Consider the following 15,002-nt stretch of genomic DNA (forward strand, 5'->3'; position numbering starts at 1 on the left):
GGATCTGGGTGTCCTTGTGCAGGAATCACAAGGAGTTGGTTTGCAGTTGCAGCAGGTAATTAAGAAGGCAAATGGAATCTTGTCCTTCATTGCTAAAGGGATAGAGTTTAAAAACTCTATCCCTTGAATCTTGAATCAAGTTTATTTTAATATAAACAACTGAATGGGTCAATAGAATCACATCTTCAGTGAAACACCTTATGCTCACACCAATGCCAAAATTAATTAAAGTTGGGGCCTAGGCTAACTTAATTATCTACCTTGGAGTTTATGGTCTGGTCCCTAACAGTCTCAAGCTGTTGAACTATCTAACCATGGGAGCTGTCTCTTCCTTGGTGCACAGTAAAGGGTGCTTGGTGACAAGAAGCTGGCATTCAGCTGAATTATTATACCAAGGAAAGTGTGTTGTGTATCAACCTGAAAATCCTTTGAACACATGCCAATGGCAGGTGTAAAGAGCTGGAGAGAGTCTTGGTCAGCCCCACTTGATGGAGAGAATATTGGTGTCTCTATCCATAGTTTCAAACTGTAATAAAATGCCACAGAAGTTCAATTAATGACAACCTTTTTGGCTGATATTTTATGTATTCTGTACCAAAATAATGTGCCATCCTGCCTTAACTGACAACTTGAATAAGTTATCATTTTTCAACTCTATTTTAAGTGAAGTGGAAATCAAAGTTTAGATAGTGGTTCATCATTGATGTACACTTCCGTTCCGCCTATTATTTCCAACAGAATGAGTCAGAGGTGATGACCTGATTTATTGTGTGTTCTGGAATTACGTCCCTTTAGCAATCATCAGGAACTCTTATCTCAACTCAGGGACTCAATAAGATAAAGCTGCCGTAGAGAAAGAAGCCAGTTCACTCATCTGGCATAGTGGGTTAGGATATCTACTTTCTTTCATACCATGTCAGGGACAAAGGGAAAATTCTTATCCTTCCTGCAAGTTCTGCTGCTGGCATTTTCATCTGTTAAAGCTGTAAGTGAATTTATGGGAAAAGCATCAATAAACCATTTGGACAGAATTGATTTTACAACAAGTGATAATATTCTCCTTTTTCTTTTATTGCAGTTTTCATTCCCTGGACCTTCTTCAGGCTGCTGCATCTTAGACGACAGATTTGTAAGTAGTAACTCATTGTACAGTCTGCTGTGCAATCACAAGGAATATGACTTTCCGCTTGGAAATGTAATATCACATCATTTACCCTCTGTTGTGGCAATTTAGGGAGAATTCTGCCCAACAACATGTGGAGTTGCTACATATTTTGGAGCGCGTCAAACAGCAGTTGACCGGCAACTTGGGGAAATTGAAAATAAGTTGAATCACATTGAAAATGAAACCACTGTAACAGTAAATACAATTGAGAATATCGAAGAATCCAATAATCTCATTCAGAAACAATTGCCAGGTAATATTTCCACGATAATTTAAGTACACAAGCTAAAATAGCGAACCTTTCATTTAAAACCAATCAGAATGACTCCTCTGCCAGGAGACATATGACTTTAATCTGTATTTTTATGTTTTAAAGATGTATATGTTAGCAGGATTCGCGAAATACAAGGAGAAGTTCTGAGGTTTGAAAAATCCACTGAAGACAGAGATCAAGAATTGCGGTAGGTACAAAAGTATATTGTTCTGAAAAACAAGTATGTGATGCTTTGACGCTTCCACAAACATCTAAAAGACTAAATCTAGTTGTCGATTCAATTTCCAATTGATAAAAAAGAACAAACTGAAAAAGCTTTTAAGTCTGAAATGAAAACAGAGTCTGCTGAGAATACATAATGGGTTATCAGTATCTTTACGTAGAGAAGCTGAGATTATTTTCTCGTTATGCTTATGTCCCTTATAGGCTCAGTCTATGTTGGAGCAGATTTCCAGGTAGAAATAGCATTGAGGCGAACAGCATTCACCATAATTTACACGGAAATTGGCCAACAACAACAAGGGTCCTTACATGAATGAGAGAGGATCTCGCAGAAACATATAAAATCCTGATGTGACTGGGCAGGCTAGATGCAGGAAGTATGTTCCCAATGTTGGGGCAATGCGGATCTTGGGGTCTAAGAATAAGGGGTAAGCCATTCAGGACTGAGATGAAGAAGAACTTCTTCACTCAGAGAGTTGTGAACCTGTAGAATTCTCTACCTCAGAAAGAGGGAGCTGGACGTGGCCATTGTGGCTAAAAGGATCAAAGGATACGGAGAGAAAGCAAGAGTGGGTTACTGAAAGTTTATGATCAGCCATGATCATACTGAATGTTGTGCAGGCTCGAGGGGCCGAATGGCCTGCTCTTGCACCTATTTTCTATGTGTTGTTAAAATGTAGTAAGAAGTCTCACAACACCAGGATAAAGTCCAACAAGTTTATTTGATAGTAAACCATCAAGCTTTCGGAAATGCTGTTCCTTCGTCAGGTGTGTGGAAAGTTCTTGGACTTGTTGGACTTTAACCTGGTGTTGTGAGACTTCTTACTGTGTTTACCCCAGTCCAACAGTGGCATCTCCACATCGTTAAAATGTGTCAGGGACAGAGTGCAACGTAGCAAAATTTGCAGATGATGCTAAAATAGGAAGGAAAGCAGGCAATGAAGAGGATATAAAGATGTTAAAGGCAGATATTGATAGGCTAGGAGAATGAGTCAAATTTGGGAGATGGAGTATAATGTGGATAAGTGTGAGGTTATCCATTTTCGCAGAAAAATAGAAAAGCAAATTATTACCTAAATGGAAAGCAGATTCAAAATGTGCATGGGCAGAGGGATCTGGGTGTCTATGTTCAAGAATCGCAGAAAGTTGGAATACAAGCGCAGCATATAATAAAAAAGGCAAATGGGATGTTAGCATTTATTATGAAAGGACTGGAGTATAAAAGTAGAGAAGTATTATTGCAACTGTATAGGTGAGACCACATCTGAAGTGTTGTGTCCAATTTTAGCCCCCTTATTTGAGAAAGGATGCGGTAGCGTTGGAGGCAGTTCTGAGGGGATTCACCAGGTTGATTTGGGGATGAAGGGATTGATGTATTAGAAGAGATTAAATAGTTTGGGAGTTTAGAAGAACATAAGAACATAGGAACTAGGAGCAAGAGTAGGCCAATAGGATGAGAGGGGATCTGAACTCGGTGACGGTTAGAAGGATGAGAGGAGATCTGACTGTGTATGTACATTTTAAAAAGGATTGATCAAGTAAATATAGGCAAAATGTTTCCTCTTATGGGGCAATCTGGAACCAAGAGACCATATAGGTTGAGAGGCAGTAGATTTGAAACTGAGATGAGGTGGAACTACTTCTAGCAGAGGGAAGTGAATTTGTGGACCTTGCTGCCTTATAGTGCGGTGCAGTCTGAATCATTGACTGGTTTTAAAAAGATAGATGTATTTCTAATAAAAAAAGGGATAAGTGGATATGGAGAACAGTTACAGAGGTGGATTTGAGACCAGGGAGAGATCAGCCATGATCTGATTGAATGGCAGAGCAGGCTCGAAGGGCTGAATTTGCTTACTTCTGCTCCTAATTCCTATGTGAAAATGTGGAAGATACTGCCTGAGAGGCCTTGCTCATCACCAAATATTTTGGAAATATGGTAGCTCACCAATTGGTTTCCCATTAGATGCTGACACCCTGTGAGAGTACTGATAAAGTTAAGCGTCATCTATTCTAGTTTTAGCTTTGAATGACATTGTTAATAACCTACCTGACACTGAAAACTAACTACTGAAAAAAATTCTCTTTGTCTCTCTGTCCCCTGTTGTCTCTTGTTTAAATCAATCTTTCTTTCCCTATTCATATTTTGCTCTCTGTTAAAGGGCTGACATTAAAAATTCTTACTGACCCTATTCTTTAATGATCCTCCAAGCTACTTTGTTAAGGAGCTGCATGCAGGTGCTATTTAAACAGATGGCCTACAGAGGCTGCTGTGCCACGTAGAATGACAGCAACTCTCAACTTCGGCAAATGCATGTTTGTTGACCACCGACTGCTGAATCAAGTCTGTAATTTTGCAGAATAATCCACATCCAGACCACTTTAAGCAAGCTCCAAAATAGGAAAAGATGCAGCATTGGTTTAATGCATTCAAGCTGTTGATTGTAGCTTTTAACTTACAAAGTAGAAAACTGACCATCGTGTACATCTGCACAACAAGCAAATGGTTCTGCACACTTGTTAAAGTCATTTTCAGTTTTTAAAATCAGGTTCCTCAGATGGTGAATTCTGGTTTAAAATTGTTACAGGTTGGCAAGTAAACTTTGATTGGTAGATGTGTCACCATAGAGAATGCACCAGGAAACAGTTAACTTCCAAGCTTTTATATCACCAAACAATTATTTTCAAAACTAGAGCAAGCTTGGGAGCAATTTGTACCTGTATCGTCAATAGGGCCAAAAACAAAATATCTACCTCCCTGTCATTGGAAATTGCTAGTCATTAATATCTGTTCACACGTTCAAATCCTAACCACAATTTCTCAGAAACTACTTATGTTGCTGATTCTTCGTTTTACTATGGAAATGTGTTTCTTACTGAGAAATGTTCATTAAAATTATTACAGTGGTCAGGGTTTTACCCATATGATTAGCCCTGTCTACATTGAGGAATAGAGCTTGGGATTGATTCTCTAATTGGGGAATCCCAGTGAGGTACAATTTTTGCAATTGATTCAAAATCTGGAGGCCAGTGGGACTGCGTTTTTCTAACCGGTATCCTGCAAACCAAAATGTCCAATTAGGGAATCAATGCTCCTTTGGCAGAATACAAAGAAGTATGAAGGGAGCCGGTGGTTTAGTGGTATTATCACTGGGCTAGTAACACAGAAACTCAGGGTAATGCTGTGTGAACCCAGGTTTGAACCCCACCACAGTAGATGGTGAAATTTGAATTCAATAAAAATCTGGAATTAAAGGTCTAATGATGACCATGAAACCATTGTCGATTGTTGTAAAAAGCCAAATGGTTCACTCATGTTCTTTAGGTAAGGAAATCTGCCATCCTAACCTGCTCTGGCCTACATGTGACTCCAGATCCACAGCAAAGTGGCTGACACTTAAAAGCCATCAGGGATGGGCAATAAATGCTGGCACAGCCAGCCATGCCTACATCCCACAAACAAATAAAAATAATGATGGAATAAGGCTTGCGCCTGAAGCAATGACCTGCCTTTTCTTTCAGAAGGTGTTAACAGACTTGTGTTTTTCAATCATTTTCTGTTTTGATCTTGATTTGTTGAGATTACCATTGTGGATATTGTTATCTTTCACCAAACATCCATGACTTATTTTACTTTTCAACAGGCAACTGAAAAGCCTTATCTTATTGAACGATGAAAAGATCACTCATTTAAAGAGTATTACTCAACAACTCCAGGCCAGGTGCAGAGACTCATGTCAAGACACTGTTCGTATACATGAAATTACAGGTCCAGGTCAGCATCCCCTGCTAAATGGTTATGTTTGTGTATGTACTTAGACTTTAACAATTACCTCAGAAATCAATTCTTCGGTTGGATAATTTAATGTTCTATCATCGTAATTCAAATCTTAACTTTCACCAAGCCTTCGCTCTTCATCTACCTGGCCATTGATTTACACTGGTGTTAGGTCCAGCACGGTTTGAATTTAAAATTACCCTCTCCATCTTCAGGTTCCTCCACGACCTCATCCAATTCCAATCTCTGCCTCCTGTGGGCCCAGTAGCAATCTGAAAACTCTGCGACCCACCAGTTCTGGCTTCTTTTACATTCTTACTTCCATTGTTGCTAGCTGTGCTTTCCTCTGTGCAGGCCCCAATTCCCTCACAAAAGTCAATGGGTAGGATTTTACAGCCTTGCTCCACCCAAGACTGGAAAACCCCAAGGAGATCAGTGGACCTTCCTATCGTCCGCCCCTCGCCTGTTCCGATTCCCATGGTGGGGCGGGACTGTAGAACTCTGGCCTTTAACTTTTTACTGCCTCTCTGTGGTAATATGTGGCTTGGTGTCTCGGTTTTACTATGCTCAAATTGATGTTGTTTATTATAGTTTTTAGTAATGATTATAGCACCATTGAAATAAATAAGTTGTTTGGTATGATGTTACTGTAATTGTAGTTGGATAATAAACAATCACTGAACTGTGATCCGCTCCTATTCAGACTGTCAAGGTGTTGCTGACAATGGTGCTCGAGAAAGTGGCCTGTACTACATCAAACCACTGAAAGCTCGACAGCCATTCTTAGTGTATTGTGAGATAGACAGTCGTGGGAAAGGCTGGACAGTGCTCCAAAGGGTATGTCACACCATCGTTCTGCTATTGACAAGCAAAACCTTTTGCAAATGCGATAAAAGGTATCATCATGCAATGCTCCACTAATTTCTTTCAGCGACTTGATGGAAGTGTGGACTTCTCCAGAGACTGGGTCCCATATAAGGAAGGGTTTGGATATTTGTCACCTGGTGACACCACAGAATTCTGGCTTGGTAATGAGAAAATACATTTAATAACTACACAGACCGACAGACCCTATTTACTCCAAATAGACTTGGTGGATTGGTCAGGTGAACAAAGGTAATTATTGATTTACCTTGATAAATAATAAAATATATGTGGTAGCATTTGTAAGAATTGAAAAAAAACTTCTTGAACAATATGGTATTAGTGGTTATAAAAATAACTGTTCTTTAAAATGCCAAGTATTTGTATTGTTTTACATTTTTTCACATTGATAGAAACTGCTGTTTAATTTTATTTTGCTGACTTTAGCTGGGGTGTTATCATTCTCATCTCCGCTCACCATACTTCCCCATCCAGCGCGGGATCTTCTGGCAATGCTCTCCACCACCACTCACCCCCCACCCCCCCAAACCCCCGGGCGTGTTTTGGGTTAGCGAAACAAAGCTTCATAGACATTGGCGGGACTGGAAAATCCCACCTGCAACCAACGGTGAGCAGCTTCTGCTGCTGGAAGATGCAGCACAGGAATCCAGAAAATCCCGGCCCCGATGTCTTATCGTTCTTAAAACCAAAGAGCAGTCAGGAGGCCTCTCAGGCCTCTTGCAGAATCCAGGTGCTGTGATTTTCCAGACCCACCACAAAGTCAACGGAGTTTTGATTGTCCCCCAAATTTTCCTGCCCTGCCAGTGGCAGGAAATCCAGGTCCAAGCTCCTCCTACTAACAACTCATGTAAGTGGCATTGGGTCAGCCCTGGTCTGGCTTTCCCTTCTGCCCTCTGGCAAGCACCTATCTCCACTCCATGCCCTCAGCAGTCTGGGCTGATATTATAGTCTTAATGCAGATTTTATGATGCAGTCTTTTTTATTCTTTCGCAGGTTGTGGAAGTCGCTGGTTAGATCAGCATTTATTGCCCAATACTAATAGCCCTTGAGAAGGTGGTGGTGAGCTGCCTTCTTGAATTGTTGCAGTCGCTGTATGTGTACCCACAATGCTCTTAAGGAGGGAGTTCCAGGACATTAACCCAGTGACAGTGAAGAGATGATAATATAGTTCCTAATCAGGATAACGTATTGAAAGGGAACTTGTAATGGCAATATTCTCATGCACCCACTGCCCTTGCCCTTAGGTGGTATAGGTTATGGAAGGTGCGTTGTTGCATTGTATTTTGTGGATGGTGCACAGTGCTGCTACTGTGCACTGGTGGTGGAGGAAGTAAATGTTGGGGTCCCCATCAGGTGATTGCTTTGTCCTGGACGGTGTTGTGCTTCTTGAGTATTGCTGGAGCTGCACTCATCCAGACAAGTGGGGAATATTCCATTACATTCCTGACTTGTGCTTTGTAGATGGTGGACAGGCTTTAGGGAGTCAGGGGGTGAGTTATTCGCCACAGGATTTCTAGCTTCTAACTTCTCTAGTAGCCACAGTATTCATATAGCTGGTCCAGTTTGGCTTCCAATCAATGATAACCCCCAAGGTGTTGATAGTGAGGGATTCAGCAATAGTAATGCCAGTGAATATCAAGGGGAAACGGTTGGATTCTGCTTTTGTGGAGATGGCCATTGCCTCACACTTGTGTTGCATGAGCATTACTTACCACTTATCAGTCCAAGCCTACGTATCATTCAGGTCTTGCAGCATATTGGCACATATTGCTTCAGTATCTGAGGATTTTCAAATGGTTCTGAATATTGTGTAATCACAGTGAACGTCCCCACTTCTGACCATATGATGGACAGAAGATCATTGATGAAGCAGCTGAAAATGGTTGTATTGTAAAATGCAACCGGAAGTTAGCAATCCAATGGAATTTCAGACTTTAGCAAGTGAAATGCAATTAGCTCAAGTAAGAGGGATTTTATGGAGGCATTGGGGTTTTGACCTGTCTTCTGGGCAGCTAGCAATAACAGCACATTCCCTCCTCTGGGAAGACCCACTCATATTAAATGTCTCTCAGGCACTTAGATTTAGCCAAAGGTAGACCTTCCTCAGGATTAAAGGCCACTTTGTTGGATAAACCTGCCCATTAAGAACTTGCAGCCAGTCAGAGGCTGGCAGTTCTTTTTATCCCCAGCATTATCAGGGAGGGGATGGACTGAGTAGTGAACAATTTGGTAGTGTGAGGGCCATGTTGGGGGGGGGGGGGGTGCGTTTGATAGCAAAGTCAGATGAGTGCCCCTTCTCAATGCCCAACCTTGATCAGGCACTGAGTGCCTTTGAACAAACCCACCTCTGTTTCCCGTCAGCAATATGTGGAGAACACAAGCAAACCGCAGCTCCCCGAACGACAATATCCCAGCCTGCAACTGGGTTCACAGCAGCCATAGCAGAATGTGTTCCGTGTGTGGTCATTAATTGCCCACTTAAGGCCCTCAATTGGAGGCTGGGCATTGGGAAGCCCAATCACAGACCTTCCTGCCAAAAACATAATGTTAGCAGAGGCAGAAAGACAACATTGTGTTCACCTGCCATTCTCCTCCCTGATTAACCAGCCTCCCTGCTTCCAAACACATCACCGGCAATGGCATAATATTGCCCCAGAGTCTGCTACTTTCAATTCAAAGACACTTAATTATCAGAGAATATGGTTTTTTTGAATGCCAAGTTTCCATTCTGCTGATAAATTCAATTTTATAGCACAAAAAATTAAACTGGATTATCAGGAGTAGACAGTTTCAGCTTCACATTCATTTTTTAAATCGTATATTTACACTTTTAGTTTATTTTTGCAGACACAGTTGGCCTTTTAGTTCTTCACTGCACCAAACATTTTCCAGACATTTGCTCCCCAGTGAACATAACTCTATCCTAGTGTCTCCATACAATAAGAGAACAGAGGGTCATCTTTTTGTGGAATCAGTCTTTAATAATAGAATCATAAAGGTTTACAGCACGGAAACAGGCCCTTCGGCCCAACTTGTCAATGTCACCCAGTTTTTACCACTAAGCTCATCCCAATTGCTCGTGTTTGGCCCATATCCCTCCATACCCATTTTACCCATGTAACTGCCTAAATGCTGTTTAAAAGACAAAATTGTACCTACCTCTACCACTACTTCTGGTAGCTCGTTCCAGACACTTCTGAGTGAAACAAATTGCCCCTCTGGACTCTTTTGTATCTCTTCCCTCTCACCTTAAACCTATACCCTCTAGATTTAGACTCCCCCACTTTTGGGAAAAGATATTGACTACCTACCTTATCTATGCCCCTCATTATTTTATAAATATCTCTCAGATCATCACCCCTAATTCTCCTAGTTCCAGAGAAAAAGTCCCAGTCTATCCAATCTCTTCTTATAACTCAAACCATCAAGTTCTGGTAGCATCCTAGTAAATCTTTTCTGCACTCTAGTTTAGTGATATCCTTTCTATGACAGGATAATCAGAACTGTACACAGTATTCCAAGTGTGCCTTACCAATGTCTTGTACAACTTCAACAAGACGTCCCTACTCCTGTATTCAATGTTCTGGCCAACAAAACCAAGCATGCCGAATGACTTCTCACCACTCTGTCCATCTGTGACTCCACTTTCAAGGAGTTATGAACCTGTACTCCTAGATTACTTTGTTCTATAACTCTCCCTAATGTCCAATCATTAACTGAGTAAATCCTGCCCCGATTCGATCTATCAAACTGCATCACCTCACATTTATCTAAATTAAACTCCATCTGCCATTCATCGGCCAACTGGCCCAATTGATCAAGATCTCATTGCAATCCTAGATAATGTTCTTCACTGTTCATTGTGCCAACAATCTTGATGTCATCTGCAAACTTACCAACCATGCCTCCTATATTCTCGATGTGGATGTGCCGGCGTTGGACTGGGGTAAACACAGTAAAAAGTCTGACAACACCAGGTTTTAGTCCAACCGATTTATTTGATAGTAAACTCACAAGCTTTCGAGGGTAAACTCACAAGCTGCCTATATTCTCACCAAATTATTAATATAAATGACAAATAACAGTGGACCCAGCACTGATCTCTGAGGCACACCACTGGTCATTGCCTCCAGTTTGAAAACAACCCTCTACAACCACCCTCTGGCTTCTGTGATCAAGCCAATTTTGTGTCCAATTGGCTACCTCATTCTGGAACCATGAGATTTAACCTCATGCAACAACCTACCATGCAGTACCTTGTCAAAGGCCTTGCTAAAGTCCATGTAGACAACATCTATCTTTGTGGTTACCCCTTTAAAAACACTCAGTCAAATTCATGAGATATGATCTTCCACTCACAAAGCCATGCTAACTGTCCGTAATCAATCCTTGCATCTCTAAATGTCAGTTATGTCTCTTTCCCTTCAGATTCGCTCAGTATGTAGCTTTTAAAGTGTCAAGCGAGGAGGACAAATATCGTCTGATTTACGGCTTTTACATAAATGGAGATGCTGGAAATTCCTTTGATGGCTTTGACTTTGGAGATGATCCCAGCGATAAAATGTATACTGCACACAACTATGCACAGTTTAGCACAGCAGACTCTGATAACGATAAATATGAAGGAAACTGTGCAAAACAGGATCAAACCGGCTGGTGGATGAACAGATGCCATGCAGCAAATCTTAATGGCAGATACCACAGAGGTAAATTTTGTCACCAATGCGAGTCTTGTAAATGATGTCCGTAACTGTCTGTGTGGAGTCTGCACATTCTCCCTGTGCCTGCGTGGGTTTCCTCCAGTAGCTCTGGTTTCCTCCCATAGTCCAAAGATGTGCAGGTTACCCAGGAAAGGTTCAAAGGATTACAACCACCTCCAACTAATGGGTAACTATACCACTGACCCCTAACTATCTCCCGAGAACACCCCTCACAGGGCCACCTGGCTACACGTACACACACCTTGAGTACATGCCCCACCATCCAACAATACTCCAGACCCCTCAACCATTACCCATCCTGATGATCCCCACATCCCAACTAACCTTCCAACCCCCTGATTACCCCCTTGGCTCCACAATTGTCCAAAACTGCACAAAATACTCCCTGGGCAGAATTTTCATGAGAAATGGCAGTGGCTGGAATTCTCCTTCATCACCCGCAACTGGGATGCTGCCGTCCCGCTGCAACGATTGGAGATTTGACTGACTGCCAAATTCTCTGCTCTTGCTGACAGTTATCAGCTGGTGTGCGAGACTGGAGAATTCCGGCCAAAGTATCAAGTTCTGATTGAAAACCGGTGTGTTTCACCCCAGAGAATGAGGCAGGTTTTCCATTCAGATCTTCACACACTTTGCCATGTAAAAGCAGGGGGCATGTTTTACACTTTCATTGTGAGGGTCAGGGCCTAAAGATGCTGGTAAGCCCAGCTCCACAGAGATCGGGAAGCCCCGATTTCAAATCAAGAATCCTTCCCGTCTAATTGCCATCATCTAGCCCCCACCCACTCCCTCCTACACCCCCCCCAACTCCTTCCTACTGCTACCGCACCCCCCCCCACCCCCCCCAGCTCCCCGCCACTCCCCTACTTCAAATGCAAGCATCAGGCTTAAATCTCAGCCCATCTATTCACCACCTTCCTATCGCGACCCCCCCACCCCATCCACACAATATGAAGCAACCCCCCACTACGGGGTTGTCTACCAGCCCAACCCCCTACAGGCCCCACCCATGAAGACCCTGCCCCTCACACCCTTTCTCCTACAGACCACAAATCCACAGGCCACCCCTGCAAGCCCCACCCCCTGGCAGTGCCATAACCCTGACAACACGAGAGTTACAGTGACCTCCGAGCCCCAGGTGTGGTCATCACGTCTGGCCTCATTTTTGGACACCAGTAGTGATTCCGTCTGGCATTAAGCCAAGCTTGAATATTTAAATACATTTAAATGAATGGTGATGGCGTTCATGCCCTCACTGGACATGAATTTGATTACATTGCTAGCTGGGCGGGTGGGGGGTTGGGCAGAGATGGTCTCATTCTGAGATTCCCCTGATGCAAGTCCCATTAAGGCCCTCTCCCAAGAGTTTCCAGCCATAATTGGATTTACACCTACATTGAACCAGAGATTGCCCTCCATCTATGGTCTCGCCAATGCCCTGTACAGCTGCAGTAAGACAGTCTTCTCCTGTATTCAAGTCCTCTTTCAATGAAGGCCAACATACCATTAGCGTTCTTAGCTGCTTGCTGCACCTGCATACTTGCCTTCAGTGACTGATGTACAAAGATTTTCCACTCTATCACTATTTGAATAATGTTCTGCTACTCTGTTTCTCCATTCAAACTTCACACTCATCCATGTTATACTGCATTGGCCATGTATTTGCCCACTCACTCAACCTGTCTAAATTTCTCTCAACATTCTGTCAACATCCTCCTCACCATTCACATTCTCACCAGCTTTCATGTCATCAGGGAATTAGAAATATTTCCTTTGGTTCCTTCATCCAAATTCTTGATGTAATTTGTGAATAGCTGGGGCCCAAGCGCTGACCCCTGTGCGACCCCACACTTCACTGCCTACTACTTTGAAAAAGACCAATTTATCCCTACACTGTCTCAACCCCATATATGTTTTAATTTTGCACACTAACCATTCCCGCTGATGGAGAATTCCACCTTGGATTCCCCAGGTCTGTAGATGTCCGTGGGGGGAAGGGATGGACCTTCAATTTAACTTTGAGTTGGGGTGTCCTGATCTCTGAGGAGCTGGCCTTTAGGTCTCTACACCAAAAAAATCTGCTAAATTTAGGGGAATTCAGAGAGAATCTCTCCAGGCTCCAAGAAAGTCTCTACATGTGATAGATCCGTGAACTGGATTGCACCAACTCTCCCAATGGGAATCTCATCATTTTTCTCACTGGGGACAATACCTAGAAATCATTTGGGAGAATGTGTCTCATAGGGAGGATGTGAAAAATATTGGGATTTATCTCACTACTTTGATGGGTAAGTTACCGAAATTCCCTACTTATGAAATCGTGCAAAATAGGAATGTTTCAGATACAGTTCAGAGCTGTGCCATGTTAACTGACCTCAACAAGTCTAGAAGTGAGTGCCACCACTTACCTAGAGAGTAATCCTGGGTTTTGAAAAGAACTAACTCAGATTCTCACTGCTGATGGTGATCTAGTGGGTCACATCTTTACGTGGCCAGTAGTTGAAGGGATGATTGGGCTCAACTGCGATTCAACCTCTCTCTACCCATTCTTATATCCCCCATTGAAAATACTGCTAATGTTCACAGTTTGGCTCAGGCCTGAAGAATGAATAGTCAGAGAAGATACTCAAATATCCCAGTGCGAGTCATAGTGTAACACTCATTGTAAAATTCGACAATATTACTTAGAATTTACAGCACAGAAAAAAGCCCTTCGGTTCAACGAAGCTGTGTTGGAACAAGGACAGAAAATACTGGAAAATCTCAGCAGGTCTGATAGCATCTGTGGAGAGAGAAAAGAGCCACCGTTTTGAATCTGAATGACCCTTTGTCAGAGCTAAGAGCAAAGAAAATCAGAAGAGATTTACACTATGAGGGCGGTGTGTCGGGAAGAGGTAGGGTGGGGGAGGGGTTGCTATAATTGGACAAAGGGAATGTAAATGATGATGAAGAAAACTGAGAAAGGTGCTAAAAAAAAACCTATTAAGTGATCAGAATGTATTTTGCTTGAACCTGTGCTGGAATTTATGCTTTGTCCCAACTTATTCCGTTGTACTCTATCAGCATATTCTTATACTCCTTTCTTCCACATTTACTTATCCAGCTTTCACTTTAATATATCTATGCTAATAGTCCCTGTGTGGTAGTTTCAAATTCTAGCTACTCTTTGGGTAAAAAAGTTTCTCCTGCGTTCTTTTTGGATGCATAGATGACTGCTTTGTATGAATTACATGCACTTTCAGAGGTGGCGTTGGGAAAGGGAACATGAAAAATATTTTGGGTGGGAATTTCAAGGCGTGTCTGCCCCCGAAACTGGAAAACCCTACCCGAGGTCAGTGGACCTTTCCGTGGTCTGTCCCTCACCCACTACAATTCCCATGGTGGGCGGAACGGGAAAATTGGCCCCTTTGCGTTCTTTACTCAGACAGACACTTTCCTGGTGATACCAAAGCTGTGATTCAGAGTGATTATTGCAGTCTGTTTGCTTTTGTTTCAGGTGGAATTTACACAGCAGACCAGACCGCAAGTTCCTTTGATGATGGTATTATCTGGGCAACATGGCACGATCGCTGGTACTCCCTTAAAGAGGTTAAGATGAAGATCATACCAAAGACGAGATTTGATTCTTTACAAATAGGGCAGACAGAACAATATAGAGGCGATCATTAATTGATTCAAATAAAACTATCACCATAGCAGTCACATAATTTGGCTTCCAGTGTTCCTTATGTTGCAAATGTCTTGATTCTGTATTATAGTCATAGCAAAAGTGAATTTGCTTTATTCTGACACTATACTGATTGAGACCAGAGAAAAGGGTCCATTCCAATGTCAAATCCTACCTTCACTCTTTTTGATTGCCAACAGATCTGTTAGTCTGTGTATCTTCATGGCATAAATGATGGCACAAATTATTTTTAACTCAGATTCCCAGCAGTGACAACTTTTCCTTTCGGGACA

General features: G+C 42.3%; 1 protein-coding gene across 1 annotated transcript; it reads left to right on the forward strand.

The window, feature by feature from the left end:
• The first annotated feature begins 913 nt into the window (after window positions 1-913).
• fgg (fibrinogen gamma chain) lies at window positions 914-14,711 on the forward strand. The gene is made up of 9 exons (XM_080185621.1): window positions 914-985; window positions 1,079-1,129; window positions 1,235-1,418; window positions 1,542-1,626; window positions 5,303-5,433; window positions 6,140-6,273; window positions 6,368-6,552; window positions 10,750-11,027; window positions 14,539-14,711. Exons 1-9 carry the CDS (start codon window positions 914-916, stop codon window positions 14,709-14,711), a joined length of 1,293 nt encoding a protein of 430 aa, XP_080041747.1.
• Window positions 14,712-15,002: the final 291 nt, after the last annotated feature.

The sequence above is a fragment of the Carcharhinus amblyrhynchos genome, chromosome 1, assembly GCF_965287045.1.
Source record: "Carcharhinus amblyrhynchos chromosome 1, sCarAmb.v2.hapA, whole genome shotgun sequence".
Lineage (NCBI taxonomy): Eukaryota > Metazoa > Chordata > Chondrichthyes > Carcharhiniformes > Carcharhinidae > Carcharhinus > Carcharhinus amblyrhynchos.